At 44.8% G+C, this 20,488-nt stretch overlaps 1 protein-coding gene across 1 annotated transcript in view; it reads left to right on the top strand.

Annotated features, from left to right (window-relative positions):
• Positions 1-20,488, top strand: part of Lrig1 (leucine rich repeats and immunoglobulin like domains 1) — a 103,115-nt gene that overhangs the window by 39,837 nt on the left and 42,790 nt on the right. The window contains exon 3 of the mRNA XM_041632625.1: positions 7,851-7,925. Coding sequence (XP_041488559.1) covers positions 7,851-7,925 — 75 coding nt within the window. The remainder of the gene's footprint in view (positions 1-7,850; positions 7,926-20,488) is intronic.

Below are 20,488 nucleotides of genomic sequence, written 5' to 3'. Positions count from 1 at the left end.
ATTCTTTGTACATTTTTACTACAAGTAGTTGATAAAAGTCTTGTGGGTTATTCTTCTGCTCTGTAATAGCATCTTATCTAATGAAATCTTAACTTCATCCACTGATACAGTTTGTAGAATAGGTGCACTCCCATTCGTCATGTCCAAACATTATGGGTTTTATGTCCTTTTACAAAGCTTAGACTTCAAGCATTAAATGGCAGAGTTGCAAGGAGTTTGGGAATGCCTTGTGTTGGTCTTTCATTTGCCCGTTAGGTTCAGCTAGCCAGGATGGTAGGATGAAATGTGAAGAGGACCAAGACCTCAGTAACAAATCCCACAGGCTGCTGACTTCAACAGCAGACTGAGTCTTCATGGTTCTGAGAGCTGGAAGCCTGTAGGACCAGCGTTTCCTGAGCTCTTTCCCCTTAGTTTGCAGATGGTTGCCTTTTGCTATGTCTTCATGTGGTCTTTCCTCTGTGCATATGGTTGTGTCCTGATTTCTTCTTATAAAGACACCAGTCACATCACTCAGGATCCACCTGTATGATATCAGTTAACCTCAATGATATTTTCCTACCCTTGTGCTGGAGATGGAACACAGAGCCTTGACCATCCTAGCTCAACACTGTACCACACCACTGAGCTGCAGACCCTGAACACCGTTTTTAAAGGCCCTATCTGTAAATATATTTATACTCTGATGTCCTAAATGTGTACTTCCACACACTAATTGAGGAAGAGGACACAGTACAGCCAGCCCTAGTTACTTAGGTTGATAATCATAGTCAGTTGGCTTTATAACCCAGCACTTTGCTTTGGTCCAGGATGTTGTTGGCTCTTGAGATTATTTTATGTTCAGATTCTCTGTCAGTCTCAGAGATTATTGGAAGAGATTAAAATGATGTTATTTCCTGTGACACCATAGGCTTTTGTTTATACTTATTCCTGTGTCTGCTTTGTGCTAGATGAGATACAAAAAATAGGTGAGATACAAAATAATAAGTGAGATCCAAAATAGGGCTATGACTGGGGGTGAGGCAGATGAGGGCCTGTCCTTAGGCACTGATGTCACAAGGGCACCAAAATTTACCAGCCAAGATAATGGATATTTTGATGTTATATTTTAAAAGTTAAGAGGCATGTTTTAGAAAGTTCACAATGAACAAAATTATAAAAAATCTGAATCAAGACAGAATCAATATTTCTGGTGTTTTTCCTATTGCCTCAGTACGAGAATGATTTGATTGTGCTACTTTTAATCCATCTTATCGCAGACTTTTGAATTTGCTCATTGTGGGTTGTTTTTTGCATTCATTTTGATGTACATTTTTTAAATTCTGTTAATGCATTCTGTGTCCTGTCATTCATATGTATGGTGAGCACTCTGAAGAGCACTTTCTGTGTTTATCTCCCTCCATCCCTGTTCTTGCTCAGAGGCTTCCTTCTTTCTCTCATTTGCTTGGCTCCCTGGATCTCCAGCTGTAGTCTCCATCAGCTCCAGGTTTCTCAAGAGTTTATGCTAACAGCTAGTAAGGGGCAGAGTGTGCACAGCTCACCCACTGTCCTGTGGCTACAAGGCCTCCTGGTAGGGAAATGGCCGGATTTGTGGTTCTGCTCCGGGTCAGTTCCTGCTCTTGGGTTTTGGTAGGGAAATGGCTGGATTTGTGGTTCTGCTCAGGGTCAGTTCCTGCTCTTGGGTTTTTCCCCCTTTCTGTGACATTGATGTAGTGGCCTGTAGTCAGTCCTGTTGTAGCTCCTCACTGATGTGGATGCGGGATTCTCTGCCTTTGAACCCAGGAGTCTCCGTGCTCAGTGTGTTGTTTAGTAACACATTCTTGAGGCTGACAGATTGGACTTCTTGCCACCGTGACTGTCTCTACCTCTGCAGACGGTGAGTTGCTTTCATCGTGCCCAGAGTAGCAACACTAACTTGTGGAGACCCAGGGCTTTCCCTAAGAGACTTGTAATAAAGTCCTGGTAACTCAGAGAGCTACCAGCAGTGAGTGGTGGGACCTAGGTAAGATAATGGAAAGAGAACACAACCCATAGTCAACACACCAGTGCTTCCAAATTAACTTGGCTCAAGGCAGTTCTCCCTTGTGATCTTTGGAGCAAAGGCCAGCACGATTTGCAGTGACTTAGCAGTGGTTTAATTTTGGAAGCTCTAGAACCACATAGCATTGTGCATTGAGGAGAGACAGAAAGCAAGCCCTTTGGAGTCCCCGGAGGATATGGCTATGTGCAGCTGCTTCCAAGTCACAGTCCTCACTCTTACAACCCGAGGAAAGCCCAGCAGGGAGTGCCTCCACCAGAATGCTGGACACCAAGTCCTCTAAGAAGAGGCTATTTATACAGTCCTCTGTGCAAAGACACTCAGATCACATTACCGCGGGTGGTTTGGGAGGGCTTGCTACTATGCTGCTGTGCCCTCCATGCTTCCTGGAGAGGGCAGGGAAGCCCTATGCTCCTCCCTTCCCCTGCCCGTGTGCATGTACAAGCACAGGTGCGGAGGGCACAGTGGTTGTTATGTAAAGAAAGACTGGCATACTGAGGGAGGTTCGGATGGGCTTTTTTTGCTGTTAGTACTGACTGCTAAGTATTTCTCACTTTTAGATTTATTTCTTCTGGATCCTGCCCAAGCCTTGTGACTCTGGTACTTGTATTATTTACATTTCATAAAGGAGGAAACTAAGGTACAGCAGTGTTAAATGGCAAGCTGAAGGTCATTAGATTGCTAAGGAGTAAAAGACCTAAGCCTCTGTGATTTAAAAATCCATGCTGTATGACCTCATGCCCAAAACTCCCTGCTCAGCTACTTACTTGGTAACTGCCTTTGTTTCTTCATTAGAGTGGACTTGAAATTGAGTGGACTCCTGAGGGACTGGTGTGTTATTCGGGACTGGGCAGAGCTGGGCACATAGCAGTCATTCGCCCTTCTTGTCATGTGGATTATTAACTTAAACTATTTTTCCATATCCATGGATTTATCATCTGTGAATCAGCCAACCTCTAATTGATAATTGAAAAATGCTTGTTTGAAACATGTACAGATGTACTTATTTTCTTGTGCTTATGTCGTGTACAGTGCAATCTAATGGCTTACCTAGCATTTACATTATCTTAGGTGTGTTAAGTAATCTGGAGATGATTGCGGGTTCCCAGAACACATTCAGGTTATAGACAGGTACTATATATGTATATCTTTCTATGGTTCTTGAGCTTCCGGTATTTTCAAGGAGTCCCGGATCAAACCTTCATGAATTCTAACACACAATATTCTGTATTATTATATAAAACAATTTTATCTGACCAGCTGCATATACCATAAAGTCTTACCAAGGAAAACTGTGTGTCAGTGTTGTTCTCCAGTAACTGAAGCCCTGATTCAAAGCTCATGTTTGCTCTTAAGCACTACTGCTAACGGATTTTTCCTTGTAAGAAACAACCAACCAAACTCTCAACCTGAATCCTATTGCAGTTCCATCTCTGTTAGGAGATAGCCCAAAGCAGCCACTCTGTCTACAAAGAGCCAATTGGCTAAATAGTTAGTAAATAAACTCTGCTGGTGGCCAAAAGTTCTTCATGATCTATCCCTAAGGGGAAAAGCAGTGTTGAACAGTATGTGTAGTGTGCACATGTCTGTGTGAAACAGAAACATGCAAGTCTCTCCTAACTGTCTCGGGAGCTTCCTCTTGGGCAGAGCAGGCGCCTGAAGTATGAGCAAGCTTTGTCTTTCACTGAATACTCCTTGTATTCTTATTGGAGTGTGTGAAACTCTGTGTGTCCATTTAAGCCATTCAAGTAAATAAAGACTTCATTACCTCTCCCCCAGCCCCCAATTACACCTTTGTTGGCTTTTATATTTATTAAAGCCACATTTGATTAGGCTAATAAATGATGCGCTGTACTGTGGCCTGCCCTTTATGACACCTTGCATCTTGCAGCATGTAATACTCCTTTTAACAAGCTACTTATTACTTATAAGCAGAAGCTTTGAGAGAAAGCTGAAGGATCAGAATGTCCAAGCTGACCTTAAGGGTCAGTGGGAAGCATCCCACCTCCAGGTTCTGACCTGGGGTCAGGCAATCTGTGTATCTCATTGACCCTGCTTACACCTCCTCCAGCTCAGGGCTGGGCCATGATTCATGCTCTAGTCCTGAATCATCAGGAGATGGTTTATAAAAGCTAGGCATTTTAGGGAGATTTGTAGTGTTTTGAGTGGAAGTAAAGTTTTGGGTGTGGGGGTAGTCAGCGGGGAGCTGCTAGGGCACAGGGCGTGAGGAAGAATAGAACTCTAGATAGTGAAAGCATTTCATCACCCACTATCCTTAACCTCTAAAGTGCCTGTATTCATGGAGACTGCTAAACACCCAGCAGCCTCTTTTCCTTCAGTGCCCCAGCAGTGCTATTTTTGACCAGTCTCTATTTCAGTCTGGCACACAGCTCTTCATGTCTCAGAGCGAGTTAGACGGTTTTGCCTTCTGAGGATTGCATTCTCTTTTCGGCAGGACAAACAACTGGGGAGCTAATAGCGATGGAGCTAGCAGCTTATGTTGAACCTGCATTTTTTTCTCTTCTTGAAAGTAGAAACGATATAAAAGTTAGCTAGCTGTGCAGTTAGTTCCTCTCCTTTGGGCTCCAACTGTCCTCTCCATAAATCAGGCAGCCCTGTTGAAATTAGAGCCTGCTATTTCTGACCAAGCCTGTTGCTCCGGGGCTGCTCATCAAGACATACAATTCCCTGTTAATCTTTATCCGTGGTCTCCTGTTCCTGCATAATCCACTTCCAGCAGGCTCATGGAGATGTGAAGTGCAAGCCTGCCCCTTCGCCTCTCACACATTTAGTTCTGTGGTATGTATCAAGTGCAGCGGTGTGTCATATGCATAGCAGGGTGGCCTGAGACCAGGTTCCTCAGCTGAAGTTCACCTGCGCTGAATCTTATTCTCTTTTCAAGTTCAAAATCAAGTTATGGGAAGCAGGCAGGAAAATAACCTTGATGTCACCTGAGGGATTATGAGTGTTCAAGCTTGTCCCATCCTTCCTAGCCTGTGAGCTTTCTCTTTTCTGATTTGTCCATCTTTGTTCATCTCCTGGCTGTGTCATATATGTGAAGTACTAGTCTGGGGTCATAGGAACCCAGGCTATGTATTTAAATGGACTTAAACTGAACTATAATGTAGGGAATAACAATTGCTGGTATCTGACTCAAAGTCGTTGCTAAGATAAAATTACCTAATGCACATGGAATTTGGGCTGTAATTACAAAGAAGCAATGGGTATTTGTTAGAAAACTTAAATCCTAAGCTTGACTCCCTGAGCACTGTCAGGTGTTTGTGGTGACCGTGGTCCGGTTATTGCACATCTCAGTATTGGCTGTTTCATTGGTGTACAGGGATGTTCCTGGGATCTTGGTATCTAAAGATGAGGTGTAGTGCATGGAAAGCTCCTAGAATGGTGCCCACCTCAGTAAGTCTCTAGCAAAGCACTACTGTTATTTTTACTACCACCGCCATCCTCTGATTTCCAGTAATCCTTAAGAAATTAGTTCTTTTATTTATTTATTTATTTAAGATTTCTGCCCCCCCCCCCCCCGCCACCGCCTCCATTTCCCTCCCCCTCCCCTAATCAAGTCCCCCTCCCTTGTCAGCCCAAAGAGCAATCAGGGTTCCCTGCCCTGTGGGAAGTCCAAGGACCACCCACCTCCCTCCAGGCCTAGTAAGGTGAGCATCCAAACTGCCTAGGCTCCCTCAAAGCCAGTATGTGCAGTAGGATCAAAAACCCAGTGCCATTGTTCTTGAGTTCTCAGTAGTCCTCATTGTCTGCTCCAAATGCTGCTGGCGGGGTGGAGGTCTATAGCAGTGATCAGAAAATAAAGGTTTCCAATACTCTGGAAAGTCGGCTGACTCTCGAGGCCCTGGAAAAGATGCCAGAGATACGAAGGGCTTTGTTTGGAGGTAATGCCAATAAAAAGTTCTTTACATAAAGGCGCTGGAAAGGGAAGCTTGGGCTGAACAGCAAAGTCAAAAAAAAAAGTCTTAAGTCATTCGGACAAAGGGAACTGAGGTGGGGGGAAGCGTCTGTCTCTTTGGAAGCTCTGGTGTTGATTCCTAGCTTTGAATAGCTAAAAGAATGATATTTTGTCAACTTTGGAATAAAGCACAAATGATGCTCAGGAAAAAAAAAAAGAAATGAGTTCTTGAGTCGGTGCCTTAATCCCACCACTCGGGACGCAGAGGCAGGTCAATCTCTGTGAGTTCGAGGCCAGCCAGGTATACATGAACTAGTTCCAGAGAAATGCTGTCTCAAAAAAAATCAAAAAAGAAAAAAATGAGTTCTTATGCAGGATGACTTGTTGGCAACAGACTCCTGACAGTTTTTCTTGCTCTGATGAGATGTGAGGTCCTTCCTAGTAATCAGCACGCTGGAGGGTATTAGGAAGATTTATTGGTTGAGATTAGGACTGATGAGAGTTTTCAGTACTTCCACACTGTGATGGGAAATGGCAGGGCAGGAAGAGATAACGGTGAAGCAGAAACTATGTGATTTAAGGGGCAGTCAGATAAGAGACTGTTAAAGTAATTAATTGTCTATTTCCACAAACAAGGCCTCTTTAAGTGGAGAAGAGATCTGCCACATGACACAGACCTGCCTTCTCCCTGCCAGATGCTTCAGTCATGGCTAGTGAAAAAGGCGTTCTGTGTCCCACAGTCAGTGATTGCCAAGCTTCATTCCTAACTGACTGTGGCTTTGAAGAAAGCAAATGGGATAATTCAAGCCCCCACCCCTTCTATTCATTTCTGAAAAGATGGCAGACAGCCATATTATTCAAACAAGTATCCAAGTCGTGTACTTGTTTGAGTACAGCTGTCATTTCTGTGTCTTGTCCTCAAATGGAGCAAGATGCTTTTTGCAAGATATACCTCCCTTAGGAAATTGGGAGCAAGATAATCCATTTTTATCCCCTCAATTCCTCTTTTTAAATACTGTTTCTTTCTAGCCTATCCCCTCAGAAGCCTGACTTTGTACCTTGGGTTTCTTAGAGCATTTGGGGCTCACATTGGGAGTCTGGTTTTGGATTCCCTTCCCAGATTTAGAAATGTATGCCCATGTAAAGAGGCCAGATTGCACAGCCTTTGTGGGTAGACAGGCAGGCTGTGCTTCGGGTTGTGGGCTTCCCTTCCATTAAGAGATACTAATGGTGGAAATCTGGATTTGGAATATTGTAATGAGAGGGGGTCCTGGAGAATGAATCCAATCTGCAGAAAAGTTTCAAAAATGTCTGTTTGTGGAAGCATGGTATGTTTGTTTTTGTGCATCACTGAGAGACCTCAGAGGAACCTCAAATAGGTGAGGGTGTAAGTCCAGCCCCCCGTTACATCAGAGGCACACTGAATCCCCTGGAATACCATACCTGTGTTCAGCTCTCATTCTCATGTTGTCCCCTTGCGTGGGACACAGAGCTAGAGTAACTCGGAGGGATCAAATCCTATCCCCCAAATCCTTTAATTCATCAAGATCATTTCTGTGGGTGGTCATGGGAACACATTTGGCTAGAACCCACACCATGGCCTGTTTTTACTATTCCTGTTAGTCAATTTCTGAGCTTGATGGGAAACCAGAGCATAGTTCCATAGTTCCTCTTTATGCTTATTTCTTACCAGGGATGTGATAAGTGGTTAGGCTTTTTTTTTTTTTTAAACTTAATGTGACTTGTCTCCCTTTAAAAAATGATTCTAAATCCCTTATCTTTTATTTCACATCTCATTGTAGCCTTACTATGGTTAACTACAGCACTGATTTGTTATTTTTCTTGTATGTGATTTCTAACTAAATGCTCCAAGTGACAAATTACTTTTTGTTCTTACAGGTATCTCAACAACAACGAGCTGACAGCCATACCATCCCTGGGCGCTGCCTCCGCACACGTTGTCTCCCTCTTTCTGTAAGTGGTGCCACCTGGAGACCCTGGGCTGCTTGGTGGGGCTGTGGTGGTTGCTGACACTTGCAAGCAAGAGCTTGTGTGTCCGTGTGTTTTCTGGTAAACAGGGCCTTTCTTAGTGTTGCTTGATAATGATCATAGCAAGCACTTTGTTTCACTGTTTGGAAGTTTATGGTGTTAAGTTGAATTGTTGCTTCTTTTCTAACTTGGGAAAAATTGGTCCCCATACCCTCCTCCCCCAGCCGCACGCCCCACACACCTGCTAGAGGTACACAGGACCAGACTCTCTTGCTTATAGTAGTTAAGTTCCAGCTTGGGTTAATAAACTAGATTAGAAGAATGAACTATGTCAGTTTCCTCGGTAAACCCAGTTTACTTTTATGGCCCTAAGAGAGTAAAAACTACCACAGAGCCCTGGAGTCATCCTAACATCAGGATGTCACCCCCAAGTGTTAGCTGGGACAAGACCTATGTATGGAAGTTGCTGTACATCTCTGTGACAGAGCACCTGATGGGAACAGCTTGTACAAAGAAAGAGTGGTTTTGATTCAAGGTTTCGGGGTTTTGACTCTTCATAGCAGATGCAGGTGGGCCAGTGGATCAGTCTGTTGCAGTAGGAGCTTGTGGCAATGGCTGTCCACATGTTGGTATACCAGAAAGCAGGGGCCTAGAACTAGGGTCCTGGTAACCTCCAACAGCCTGTTCCTATTGGTACACTTCTGCTGCATGCCCCTTGCTTCTATGAGTTTTGCAACCTCCCAAACAATACCATCTGCCAGGGAATAAACGTGCGAAACCTGAATTTGTGGGGGACATTCAGACTTGTGTGTTACTGTAGACAAAATATTGAAGATGAGAAAAGGCATACAGGGGCTTAACCAAAAAGGAAGAGGAGGGAGCTTTGAGGGTGTTATCATTTAAGCTGCTCCTAGCCTTATCTGGGGATTATGCACCTGGCTCCACCCCATTTCTGTGGCATCAGGTGAAGTGCCACTGGTCTAAGCTCATGCAGCGGTCTTTCCACATATGCCCCGAGTACAGGAATCACGGCTACCAGGTTTCATTGGCAGCTTCCCCAGCAGAATACCTTGTTATACTGGATTTCCCATCTCCACTTACTCCCTGCATACCTTTAATTTGTTGGCTTTAGGATTCATCGTCTCACCTGTATACATCGTTTTCTCAGCACAGGCTAAGCAGGCTGAGCAGAGGGACTTAGCAGGAAGTTAGTAAGATTGCTGCTGGAGTAGCTTGTAGATCTGATTCTGGCCACGGCCTGTGCACTTTGCCCTGGAACTTAACCCTTTATGAGGCCTGGTAGCTTGCAGGAGAACCCGTGGAGCAGAATTATGACTCACTCTCTGTATCCTGGAAAAATGACTTACTCTCTTATAACCTCTTCTCCCTCATTTACAAAATGCGTTCCTTCTCCTTTATACATTCCCCATGGGCAAGGTCAGGACTAATGGGGAATAGAACACATGAAAAGCGTTTGTTACCCCCATGCAACATGATTCCTGGCCACTGCTTCTGGCTGGTGGCTAGTCACAGCTCTGTGGACCTTGGTGAGCTCTCACTTTTAGGACCATAGGATTTGTGGACCAGCCCTTGTTGTGTGAGGTGCTTGTGGGAAAGCTGTAACCCTTTTAGCTAGGCAAAGGTCTGGTTTTCTTTTGTATCTACTTGGCCTTTGTGCACGGCATCTGGAGAGTGTTTAATTGCTGGTAAATTAGGTCAGTTAGCCTTATGTGAAGCTAATTAGGGATGTGATAATCCCTTGTGTGTCCATGAAGCACAGCACTTGAAGATTTAACTTGTGGCTTCTGGAAGCCCAGATCGCAGACTAGCAGTTCCTGTCAGCTCCAGGCATGCTAGAGTGCAGAGCATCGGGCCACACCCATCACAGTCCTTATTTAACAAGGCCACTTGCCCACTCATTCGAGTCCAAGTGCTGGTTTCATTCCGCTTGCTCCTGACTTGGTGAAGAAGCCAGGGAGGAGTAGCTCCCCAAAACTCTTCTTAGTTGTAAGACAGCGGTAAGACCGAGGCTGGACAAAAATGCCCTTACAGGTGATTCTGAGCCACTGGCAGGAGGGCCCCTGACATAGTGCCTGGACCTGTGGCTCTTTGAACTTTCCCTTGCTCTACTAACTAAAACTGTTTCTGTTCTTTGGCACCAGTGCCAGGGAGCAGTGGGGCTGTTTGGCCCTATTCCCCTTCTTCCATTAGACTATGTTGAAATATATAAAAGAAAAAAAAAGCCTCCCTTTCTGTTATGATTCAGTTTGGGAAATGCAGGTTCATGTTGGCAGCCACTCATTGGTCTATTCTTGTTTCCTCTGACTTGAGCAGTAATTTCTCTGAAACTAGAAGTTGAAGGGTCTTTATCTTTTTTGTTTCAAAACTATATTTCAGGTGCCTGCAAAAAAAAAAAAAAGTGGTTCAGTTGGCAGTCTGGGGAGCATGGTTATAGACCATTTTGCTTCCAGCAGATGAGCAGAAGGCCCATGTCCCTCCTGATGGGAACAGGCAGGGATGCCACTGCAAGTCATTCAGACTTGGAACAATATGCTTTCTTGAAACACACCTGCTCTGTGTTTCAGGACCACAGAACTAAGAGGTGGTAGTGTTCTCTAATGACTTAGTGGGTGCCTCTTCTGCCGCTCCTTCCCTTCTGTCTAGAGCTTGCCCCAGATGCTGTGCATAAAGATATGGCAGGGCATGGATGCTTCTAATCTTTACCTTGTAATTCTTTGTTTCAGCTACATCATTTTGTAATACTGGGGATTAAGCTCAGGACCTTAGATACGCTAGGCACATGCCTGTCCAGGTATACCACTAGCTCCATTAAAATATGTGTGCGTGTATACGTGTGTGTGTGTGTGTGTGTGTGTGTTCATTCAGTTGCACAGATGTCATGTGGAGGCCAGAGGCTAAGTGACAGAGGCCAGAGGCTAAGTGCCATTTTCAGGAAAACCATCTACCTTCTTTGAGACAGTTTCTCTCATAGACCTGAAGCTTACCACTGAAGCTTACCAATTAGACTAGACATTGCTGGCAAGTGAGCCCCAAGGATCCTCCTGTCGTCACTTCCCCTCGCTCTGGGATTACAAATGTGTACTTCTGTGCCCAGCATTGTTACATGGCTTCTGAGGGTCGAAATCAAGTCACTGTGCTTGTAAGGCAAGTGTATTACTGACAGAACTCCAGTTCTGCCTGATACCAGCACTTTTAAGACATTTTTAATTGAGGCAGGCTCTCATTATGTTGTCTGGACTGTTCTCGAACTTGAATTCTCCTGCCTCAGGATTTGGAGTAAAAACCACTATGTCTAGCTTCAAGTCGTTACTCACTTTGAAAAAATTGAGGATCCATGGAATGGAGTGTGTGTCTGCTGGGGCCATGTGAGTTAGGGAAGCTTGGGCAGCATTCTTGGGGTAAATTTCTCAATAAACGTATCAAGGGAAAGCAGGGACTGTGTGTGTGTGTCTGTCTGTCTGTCTCATTGTCACTGGTGCAGGTGTGGCCTGGGACGTCACGTTTCCTTTTTTTTTTTTTTCTTCTTCTTAAATGTGGGACTTGAAACATGGTAAAAGGATCCCCTCAGCTTTTCACTTTCCTTCTGTAACCTAGAACCTGAGAAGAGGGCAGTATAACAGAAAGCACATTTACCCTCTGCTTGAACTACTATTGGTACTTGAGACCTTAAGTAGTAGCTTTGTGGTTTTCAGCATTGATACCTGCCATTCTGGGTGCCAGCCTTAGAGTGTGCTCCTTGTGTCTTTCTTACTCGGGACTGGGTTTTCCCATCATAATTTTCTTCTTTCTGGGTGTCAACCTTGGGAGGCCTCATGGAAAAGGTTCAGTTTTGTGCCTTTACTATCAGGGCATCAAAAAAGAGTTTGAGAGTTTGGGGAGCCGGATCATCCAGCACAGTTTCAGTTGGTTAATGCTTTCTGATTCAATTAAAGTATCTGTCAAAGAACAGGTTTATTTGCATTAGTGTTAAGGATAATGCTGAAGTCATTTGTCCTTAATGACAGCAAAAAGCATGAAAACCCAGGGAAAGCTTTTAATAGGATTGGGTTGGAGTGAGGGAGCTCATTTCATAAAAATAGATCTGAAAAAATGAAACAGACTTTATCAGAAGGAACTGAATCTGCCAGCAGATTTTTATATTTGAGATTAAAAAAATTTGTTGGAAGTATAAGAAACCCAACTTTTGATTCTCATGGCAATAGTTATTTTGTCTGAGAAATCAACATCATTCCTGTTGAGGAAGAGGTTGTGCTTTTCCTCCAGCATTGCCATAGACCACTGAGCAGTGGAAGTGGTTCCTCTTTCAGACCAGGGAGCATTGCTGCAGGGACGTGGGCGACTTTGTGTCCTGCAGCAGCTGCAGCATACTTCCAATGTGACCTTGTAGGGGCTGGCTTACTTCTCCAGGCGTGGGACATTTCAGGCCTTATTTGCCACCATGCCCTGCTCTTTGCTCTTCTCAACCTGTGTCCTTGATAGGCAGGACACCTGAGTTACACAATTACAATTGTTTGTGACTTCGTGATACTGCTATTTAAAATTTTCTGTTGTTGCTTAGAAATACTTCTCTTACATATTTTAATTATTTCAGTTCACGTGTATGGTTGTTATATCTCTGCACGGTGTGCATGCCTGTGCCCACAGAGGTCAGAAGATGGCGGCATCTCACTTGGAACTGGAGTTAACAGGTGGTTGTGAGCTGCCATGTGGAATCAAATCCAGATCCTTTGGAAGAGCAGCCAGTGCAGAAATCAGTTAACAGTAAAAGTGTAATTGAAAAGCAAATCTTAAAGGGGAGAGAGCTGTGATCTGCAGACATCCTTCTTGCCTATCCTCCATGAGCATGTCCCTGGAAGTCGGAGACACAGGGAGTTCACTCAGCTTTGGAAATTATTTATGATTTCAGGACCTGAGCAAAGACCCTCAAAATTGGTTTGAAACACAGGCAGATGTATACTGAGTCATAACTGGTTGCTAATATCCTTTTTTACCTTTCATATTTTTTTGCTGTATATTATATTTTTAGAGACAGATAGTAGTTCAAGGTCATAGATGTAACTTTGCTGGATGTAGAACTCTCTTATGCATATATTTTGTTTGCCTGAAGACCAGAGTGTGCAGAGAATCACTAGTTAGCCATAGAGGCCAGGCAGTGATGGCACACCCCTTTAATCCTAGCCAGCACCTGGGAGGCAGAGGTAGATGGATCTTTTAAGAGAAACAGCCAGATGGTGGTGGCTCACACCTTTAATGCCAGTACTTGGGAATCACAGACCTTATCCCAACACTAGGAAGGTGGAGACAGGAAGGGATATGGATGGGCTGGATCTTAAGGCATTCAGTCTGAGGACTTTTAGAGACAGGAATCCCCATTTGGTCTGAGGATTTCATAGAGGTAAGAACCAGTGGTTAGCTGCTCTGCTTCTCTGATCTTTCAGCATTTACCCTGATAATCTGACTCTGGGTTTTTATTATTAACACTAATTAGAATTTGAGCAACAGTTGCTAATATTCTTCAGGTGGTGTGTGTGTGTATTGTGGCGGGAGTATTCACTCCTCACCTGAGATTCAAGAGTAGGTGAGGCTTTCGTCTTTGTTTTCCCTCAGCTGTCTTTCAAACTTCCTGTGAGTGCATCCCCTGAAAGGGCAGTATTGGAAGACATAAAAAAGAGTTCATGTAAAAACAACAACAAAGAAAACTTCATTAGCACATGGTGTTTATCCCAGGAAGGATGAAATAATGATCATATTTAAAAGCTGGGCTTTACTGTCAGGTGGTGGACTCATTTTTATTGTTGCACAAACTGGGCGCTATGGGGGTTATGCACAGTTGAGGTGGCTGTAGCTGCCTGTCTTGTTGGTGTACCATCTGCCAGCCATCACAAGAAGAAAGACAATCAAGGGTATTGAAAGCTGGTCATGCTGTTCTGATTTAACAGTTCTGTATGGGACAAGAGAATTAGCTTATGTCTTCCAAGATGCTGTTGTACTGCCATGCAGGGTCACTGCCTAGGTTTATATGGGATGTGGGAGAGAAGCCCCAGGTCTCAGGTATCCTTCCCAAGCCCATTAAACTTTGGAAGAGAAACAGTAAGACATTTCCTTATGTCACCTGTGTGGTGACAGGCACCTGCCTGGAATATTGGGCTCCAAGCAGTCACTACTCAGAGTTGAGTGGCTGTTTGTTGTTTATTGGTAACCTACTTGGGGCTCTCCAGCTGACTTTCCAAGTTAGTAGGGAGGGAAGGAGACAAGGAATGCTATTATGCAGCTGTTATGTAGCCTAATCTGCAGGAGCCATATCACCACCTAAACATTAGCACACTGGTGGCTGTTGAAGCTTGTCTCCCAGGGCAAGAGTCAGTTTTAATACCTCTGACTTTACTGCTGTCCTGTCCTTACCTAATTCTTGAAGAGCACTTCTTTGTTTCATGTGACAGTTAAAAGGGGTGTCGCGGAGGTGTGCAGTTCTCTCCTTGTTCTAATGGATCCCTTTCTTGTCTATTCCTAGCCTTGCTTTGTGCATAACCCTTCCATTTCTTCCCACTTTCCAGCCTTCTGTCCCAGCGAGGCTGTAGACCTAATGACCAGTAAGCATAGGAGATAATGAAGAACCAGCCTGCCTCCATCTTAGACTTAAAAGCCAGCTTATAGTGAAGACAAACTAGATTCATTCCTGTTCATGATTAAACCTCAGTTTCTTTCTTTTTTTTTTAAGATTTATTAATTTATTATGTATACAACATTCCTTCCATGTATGTTTGTATGCCAGAAGAGGGCACCAGATCTCATTATAGATGGTTGTGAGCCACCATGTGGTTGCTGGGAATTGAACTCAGGACCTCTGGAAGAGCAATCAGTGCTCTTTACCTCACCTCTGAGCCATCTCTCCAGCCCCTAAACCTCAGTTTCTTAAGAATTGGGCTATACCCCATCTATAACCTTAACTACAAATAGTCTGTACTGCTTGTTCCAGGAGTGGCAAATGTATCTTTGTTTCAAAAAGTTAATAACCATGCTACAACCCTACCTTTTCAAAAGGGTTGTTATGTCTACCTGGGACCACCTGGCAATCATGTCCTTGTTTCAGGAGGTTGTTATGACTAACTTGTTATGCTTGTGACCCTACCTATTTGCCCACCAAATCCACCATTTGGAAAGCCCCTACCCCAAGCTATAAAAAAAACGTTGTCTTCCTCACATCTGGGGCTGCTCTCTAAGATCCAGAGAGCCAGCTAGCCAGTTCCAGGTGCACCTCTAACACAAAGCTTGCTTTATTAGTAAGTCATGGATTCGGTCTTTCTCCTCGCAATTTCAGATTTAACAATAAAAGCAAAGCAGTAGGGCATAGACTGGTTTGCGATGGACTCTGGAGTTGTGCATTAAGGCTGCCAGGCCTGCTGTGAGGCTCCTAGGAGGGTCCTACCAGAAGAGAAGCTCAGTAACAAGTGATCAGGCCATCTTCTAACGAGCTCCATCTAGCTGCAGAGGAAGAGGAGCAGATAATCATCATACAAGGGCTGAGCACTGTCTGCGGTTCCTTCTTCATGCATGGCAGGAAAGGTTCTCAGATAAAGTGACATTTTACGTGAGGTTGTGGCAGTAAAGTGTGGCATAGAGAAGTAGGCAGAAGAGATTAAAGCAAGAGAACAAGCCAGCTGGCAGAGAGACTGAAAACCCTTCTCCACCTACAAAATCTTCAGGAGAAGGTAGATATGATGGAAATGGCCTGCAGAAGGTCACCAGGCTTAGGGCTGGCAAAAGTCCCGGTTTTGTCCCAGTTGTCTAGCCTGTTCCCATTCTCAGGAATGCCTTTCTCTTCCTTAATACACTGACCCTATCCCTCTGTTGTAATTCTTTATTCTAGGATTCAGGAATTTGGAAATCTCAGTGGGTACCCTGTGGACTCTGATCCACATCTCTAATATTAGACTTCGTTTTTCCTCCTCCCTGAAGTGGGTGTAATTTAACACTATTCAGTCAGCAGCACAGTGCGACCCTGGGGGCATTCACCCGCCTTAGCAGACCAGCAGACATGGCTAGCTCCATTTGGGGGCCAATCTGCTGGTCCATCTTTTTTCTTTGTCATCAGACAGGCTGTTAGGCAAGCCAGCAAGTTTCTGCTGAAAGGCTGAAGAGGACCTGTGGTCTCAGCACTGCAGCCTCATCAGATGCTGGGTACCACCACTGAGCCTTAAAATAGAAAATTCCCACTTTTGAGAGCAGTCCTGTGTCCCGGCAGCTTCCCGGGGATTCTGCAGCGCAGATGTCCTTTTGCCCCCAGTTGAAGTGAGCCTTTCTCTGGGAAAGAAGCCTATGTGGCCTCCTAGAGAGCCTGCCAAATCACACACAGTCATGACTGGTTCTTTTCCTCCTCTCCTCGGTCTTTGAGAGTGGGGGTGGTAAGCCAGGGAGATGAGAGGTACCATCTGCAAGTTATTTGCTGAGAAAGTGAAGGAACACCAGCTGCAGAGCTGGGGGGAGCCCAGGCAGGGGAGCACTTGCGGAATACCAGCTTGGTCATGGAGGTTCTTGCCTTCTGGGAACTCAGCAGCTGAAGTTAGACTGCTGAGTGTTGGCTTTTGTTAGATGTTTGGGTGGTGCCCCCCCCCCCCCTTTCTCCCTTCCTCTCTCAATATAGTACAGGATCCAGTGGGAATACAGGCTGCTCCTGATGCTTGAGAAACCAGGAAAGACTTGGAGGGGAGGAGCCACGCCTTCCAGGAGTGGTCTCTGAACACCCTCCAGGGCTCCATGAAATGTAGCTTGGAAGCAGAGCTGCGCTGGTTGCACAACCTCCAGTGTGAAAGGGGCTGGCTCCTGCCCACATCAACAGACTAATTCCAACTGGGCCATTTCCTTCTCCCCTCCTCCCCCTACCACTTCCTGCAGGTGGCTTCTGTAAGCCAGTTAGCACTGGGGGAAGCCTCTTGTGCACAGGCACCTAATCCGAAAATGGCTGGCTTGACTTTGACCTGCAGGATGACCTTGCAAAGAAGGCAGTTTTCCTATAGAGTCTGCTCACACCTGGGAGCCATTTTCAGCTGTTCTAGCCCAAGTGGAAGAAATGTGTTTGTGTTTATGCCAGGCCTTTCTTTCATAAGGCCTGCCATTGTTGGGCAGTATATAGGGAATACAGATTCAGCCCATTTGTTCAAAGGGTCACAGTTTTAAAGATAGGCTAGTTAATCATTATGTTGACAGGCATATGAAATGGACATTTTCGTAATTAAAAATGATCAGATGTTGTCCTTCCACCTTTTTAGATATAAAACAGTGAGTGCAGATTTAGTGTATGTCCTGTGTACCCTCCGAGGTGCAGTTCTGTAGTCTGTGAGATGCTGAAGGTGCAGACTGCAAGAGTCTTCACTGAGGTCAGAGAGTGACAGATGGGTCCTGATCTCCCACCTCTAAAGCTGGTTTCCCACTTGTTCTGGAATGATGTGGTCTGGGAGCCTAGAGGAGTTTTGTCAGGTCCAGAGCTGACACACAGTGAGGGGCAAGATGCTTCTGCCCAGACAGTGTTCAGCTTACCTTGGCCTCAGTTGAGCTCATCTGGAGCAATTCTCAGAAATGCTTCCCATGCCTGCAGTTCAGACTGATCCTCCTCATGCTCTCGGGTAGCTGGTTGTTCTGAAGGGTTATGGCCACTACCTCCTAAGGGGGAGACACATCCTCTTGTTGCCAGGCCTCTGCAGAGCCCCAGCCTCCTTTGTGGTAATGCCAGCAGAGTTGCCCATAATGGGGACCTGCCCTCGAAGACATCACTCTAGGGCACGATTCTTATGCCATTTCCTCACTTCCTGGATGCATTTCAAACCAAAACAGCTGAGGCAGAGGTGCCAATTTGTGGTTTCTCTTCCCAACTTCTTAACTGGGTGCTCAAAGTGAGCGTGGGGAGGCAGCAACACTGTGGCCCCCAGGGTCTGTTCTCTCTTGTGCCCCAGCATCTGCCCAGCTGTGTTGGTACAGAGCCTTGGGAAATAAAAAGATAGGATGTTTCGGAGGGCCGCTGGGAAGTCACTCTGAACCGCATGACTCTGTGATGGAGGTACATTAGATGTCCTTGCTCCATATGGTCGCCTGCAGCGGCGGGGTTGGGCTGACATGGCTCTTGCCTTGCTGAGCTCTGTGTTTGCTTCCTTTACCCCAAATCAGGCGTCCTGGTGTCAGATAGTCCACCTGTCTGCCCTAAAATTGATCTCATTTGCAGATATTCTTCTGGATGATTTTTTGAAAACCTATTGGAGTTCACAGGTGTGTGTGTGTGTGTTTTCATTCTTGGCTTTCTGGTATATTAGCTCCTTTTTGGGGAGCTGTAGAGTATAGGTCTCTCATTCCAGCAGGCCTTCTGTCAGCTATGACATTTTGTTTTTGTTACACTTTTTGCTTTGGCGGTAATTGTTGGTTGGCAAGTGGCTGTGAGAAGCAGAAATTCCCTGAATACCTTTCCTCAGTTCCCTTAGTGGCTTATGTTATAAAACTTCACAACCAGGATATTGATACTGAAACAGGCAAGACACAGAACATACCCATCCCCACTAAAGTCCCTCCTGCTTCATAACCGGACTGCTATTCTCCAAATTTATATTTTTTCCTTTTTTCATTTAAAGTATTACGGAAATGAAACTGTACAGCGCACTGCTGGGACTGGTCATCGTGCTGAGTGTGATTCTCTGGAGGTTGGTGCAGTTGTGTGTTGGCATTTAGTTCTTTTATTACCAGGTTGTATTCCATGGTGTGCATATATCATACTTTGTTTAACCTTTAACCTAGTGAGGGCTCCTGGAGTTCTCCCAGTTCTTGATTGTTCTGAAGAAAGCTGCTGTGACCAATGATTTTTTTGTGTGTTTTGTGTGAATATGAATCTTCATCTTCTGGGATAAATGCCTCAAAGTGCAGTGGACAACCTGCATGGCACTTCATGCTTTGTTTTTTAAGAAACTGCTGTACTCTTCCAGAATGGTTGTACTGTTTTATATTTCCACTAGCAATGTATGAATAACCCAGTTGTTTTTCTCTGGTCAGTATTTAGTGGTGTATTTTCATTTTTTTAGTTCTTTGACCATTCTGTTAAAAACTTAGATATATAGATTAGATCTATTTCATTGTGATTAAATTTGTATTTTTCTGTTAGCTATTGATGTTGAATTTTTTATTTGCTAAATTTTCTACCTATGGGTTATTATTTTTGCTGTTTTTAGTACAGGATCTTGCTGTGCAGCCCAGGCTAGCTTTGAGGTCTTACTCCTCATAGGTGTGCGCCCCATTGCCCACCTCATCTGTGAGTCTTGCTGCTGAAATGTTGTCAGACTTCTTGCTTATTGTCAAATCTTCAGACAAGTTATTTTATTTTACTTTTTGGTATTTGTGTTCTGGAAGGTTTTTACATATTCTAGATCCTTTTTTCTTTCCTTTTCTGAAAGTATTTTCACTAATCTGACATTTTATTTAACAAACTTGTTTACATTATAAATACCTTAAACCTGGGGTATAAGTCCAGTGCACTAGTCTCTTACCTTATGGATTATGTATTCAGCCCTTAACTGAAAGATTTTTCTCCTGTTTTTTCCTATATGTTTTCCAGTCTTACCTTTTGTATTTAAGTCCACAATGACACTTTAAAAGCATGTGTTTCCAAGGAAGAAACAGAGCAATTGCTTGCTGTTGTGGGAATGCAGAGCAGGCTGGATCGGGGACTGGTGGTTTGGGGTGCGGAACACTGGTGCTGACTATGGTGCGGCTTTGATGCTGCAGCCATCTTGTCTTCTGTGGGGTGGATAAGGAGGGTACCATTTAACAGTCAGCTCTTAATCCCATCCCTGATTCTCCAAGTGCTCTTAGTTTGTATGCTGAGAGGCTTGGGAAATTGCGTGGTAAGAGATAGTCTAAATCATATGATCACATCAAAAGTCTTCCAGATGAGGCAGGAAACAGGCCTGGTTCTATTTTAAAGGCACATCATGGTATAACTCCCCAGAGGGAAAGGACTTTGTCTTAGAGGCTGCAGCTAAAAATTGAAATAGCTTCCTCCCCTGCCTGGAACTGTAGGACTGTTTCGAAGCTGGCATGTGGATTTGGGGAATGTTCCAGTGTCAGGTGAAGACAGGCGGCCCTTTGGTGGCCTCTGAAGACATTTCCGGGACATTCTGGCTCCATCAAACGCCTCTCTGTTCTCTCAGCCATTGCTGTATGGCTTGGCATCCTGTGCTGCTTCTGCTCACAGGACAACATAGCCAGGAGTCTGAGAACACCTGGGCTTGCACCGTAGTGGGCTGGATGACTTCCAGCCAGGGTGTAACTCCTGAGCCTGGCATGGTTGGGAGCAGAGGGTGGAAGCGTCTCCTTAGAGAATGCTTCTGTGCCATCCATCTCATCCTGTCTGCCTAGTAAATGAGAGGCACTCTCCTTGTCTGTGCAGATATGGGAAGCTGACCACCTCAGTCATGGTCGGTATATAGAGAGGAGGTCTGGGGTCCTAGGATGTGTTTGTGGTTTGTAGGCTAAGGGCTTGGTAAGATCCTTGC

Source organism: Microtus oregoni, unplaced genomic scaffold (genome assembly GCF_018167655.1).
Source record: "Microtus oregoni isolate MIOR12 unplaced genomic scaffold, Mior012 000002F_ref0000024, whole genome shotgun sequence".
NCBI lineage: Eukaryota > Metazoa > Chordata > Mammalia > Rodentia > Cricetidae > Microtus > Microtus oregoni.
This window is presented reverse-complemented; position numbering and strand designations above follow the sequence as displayed.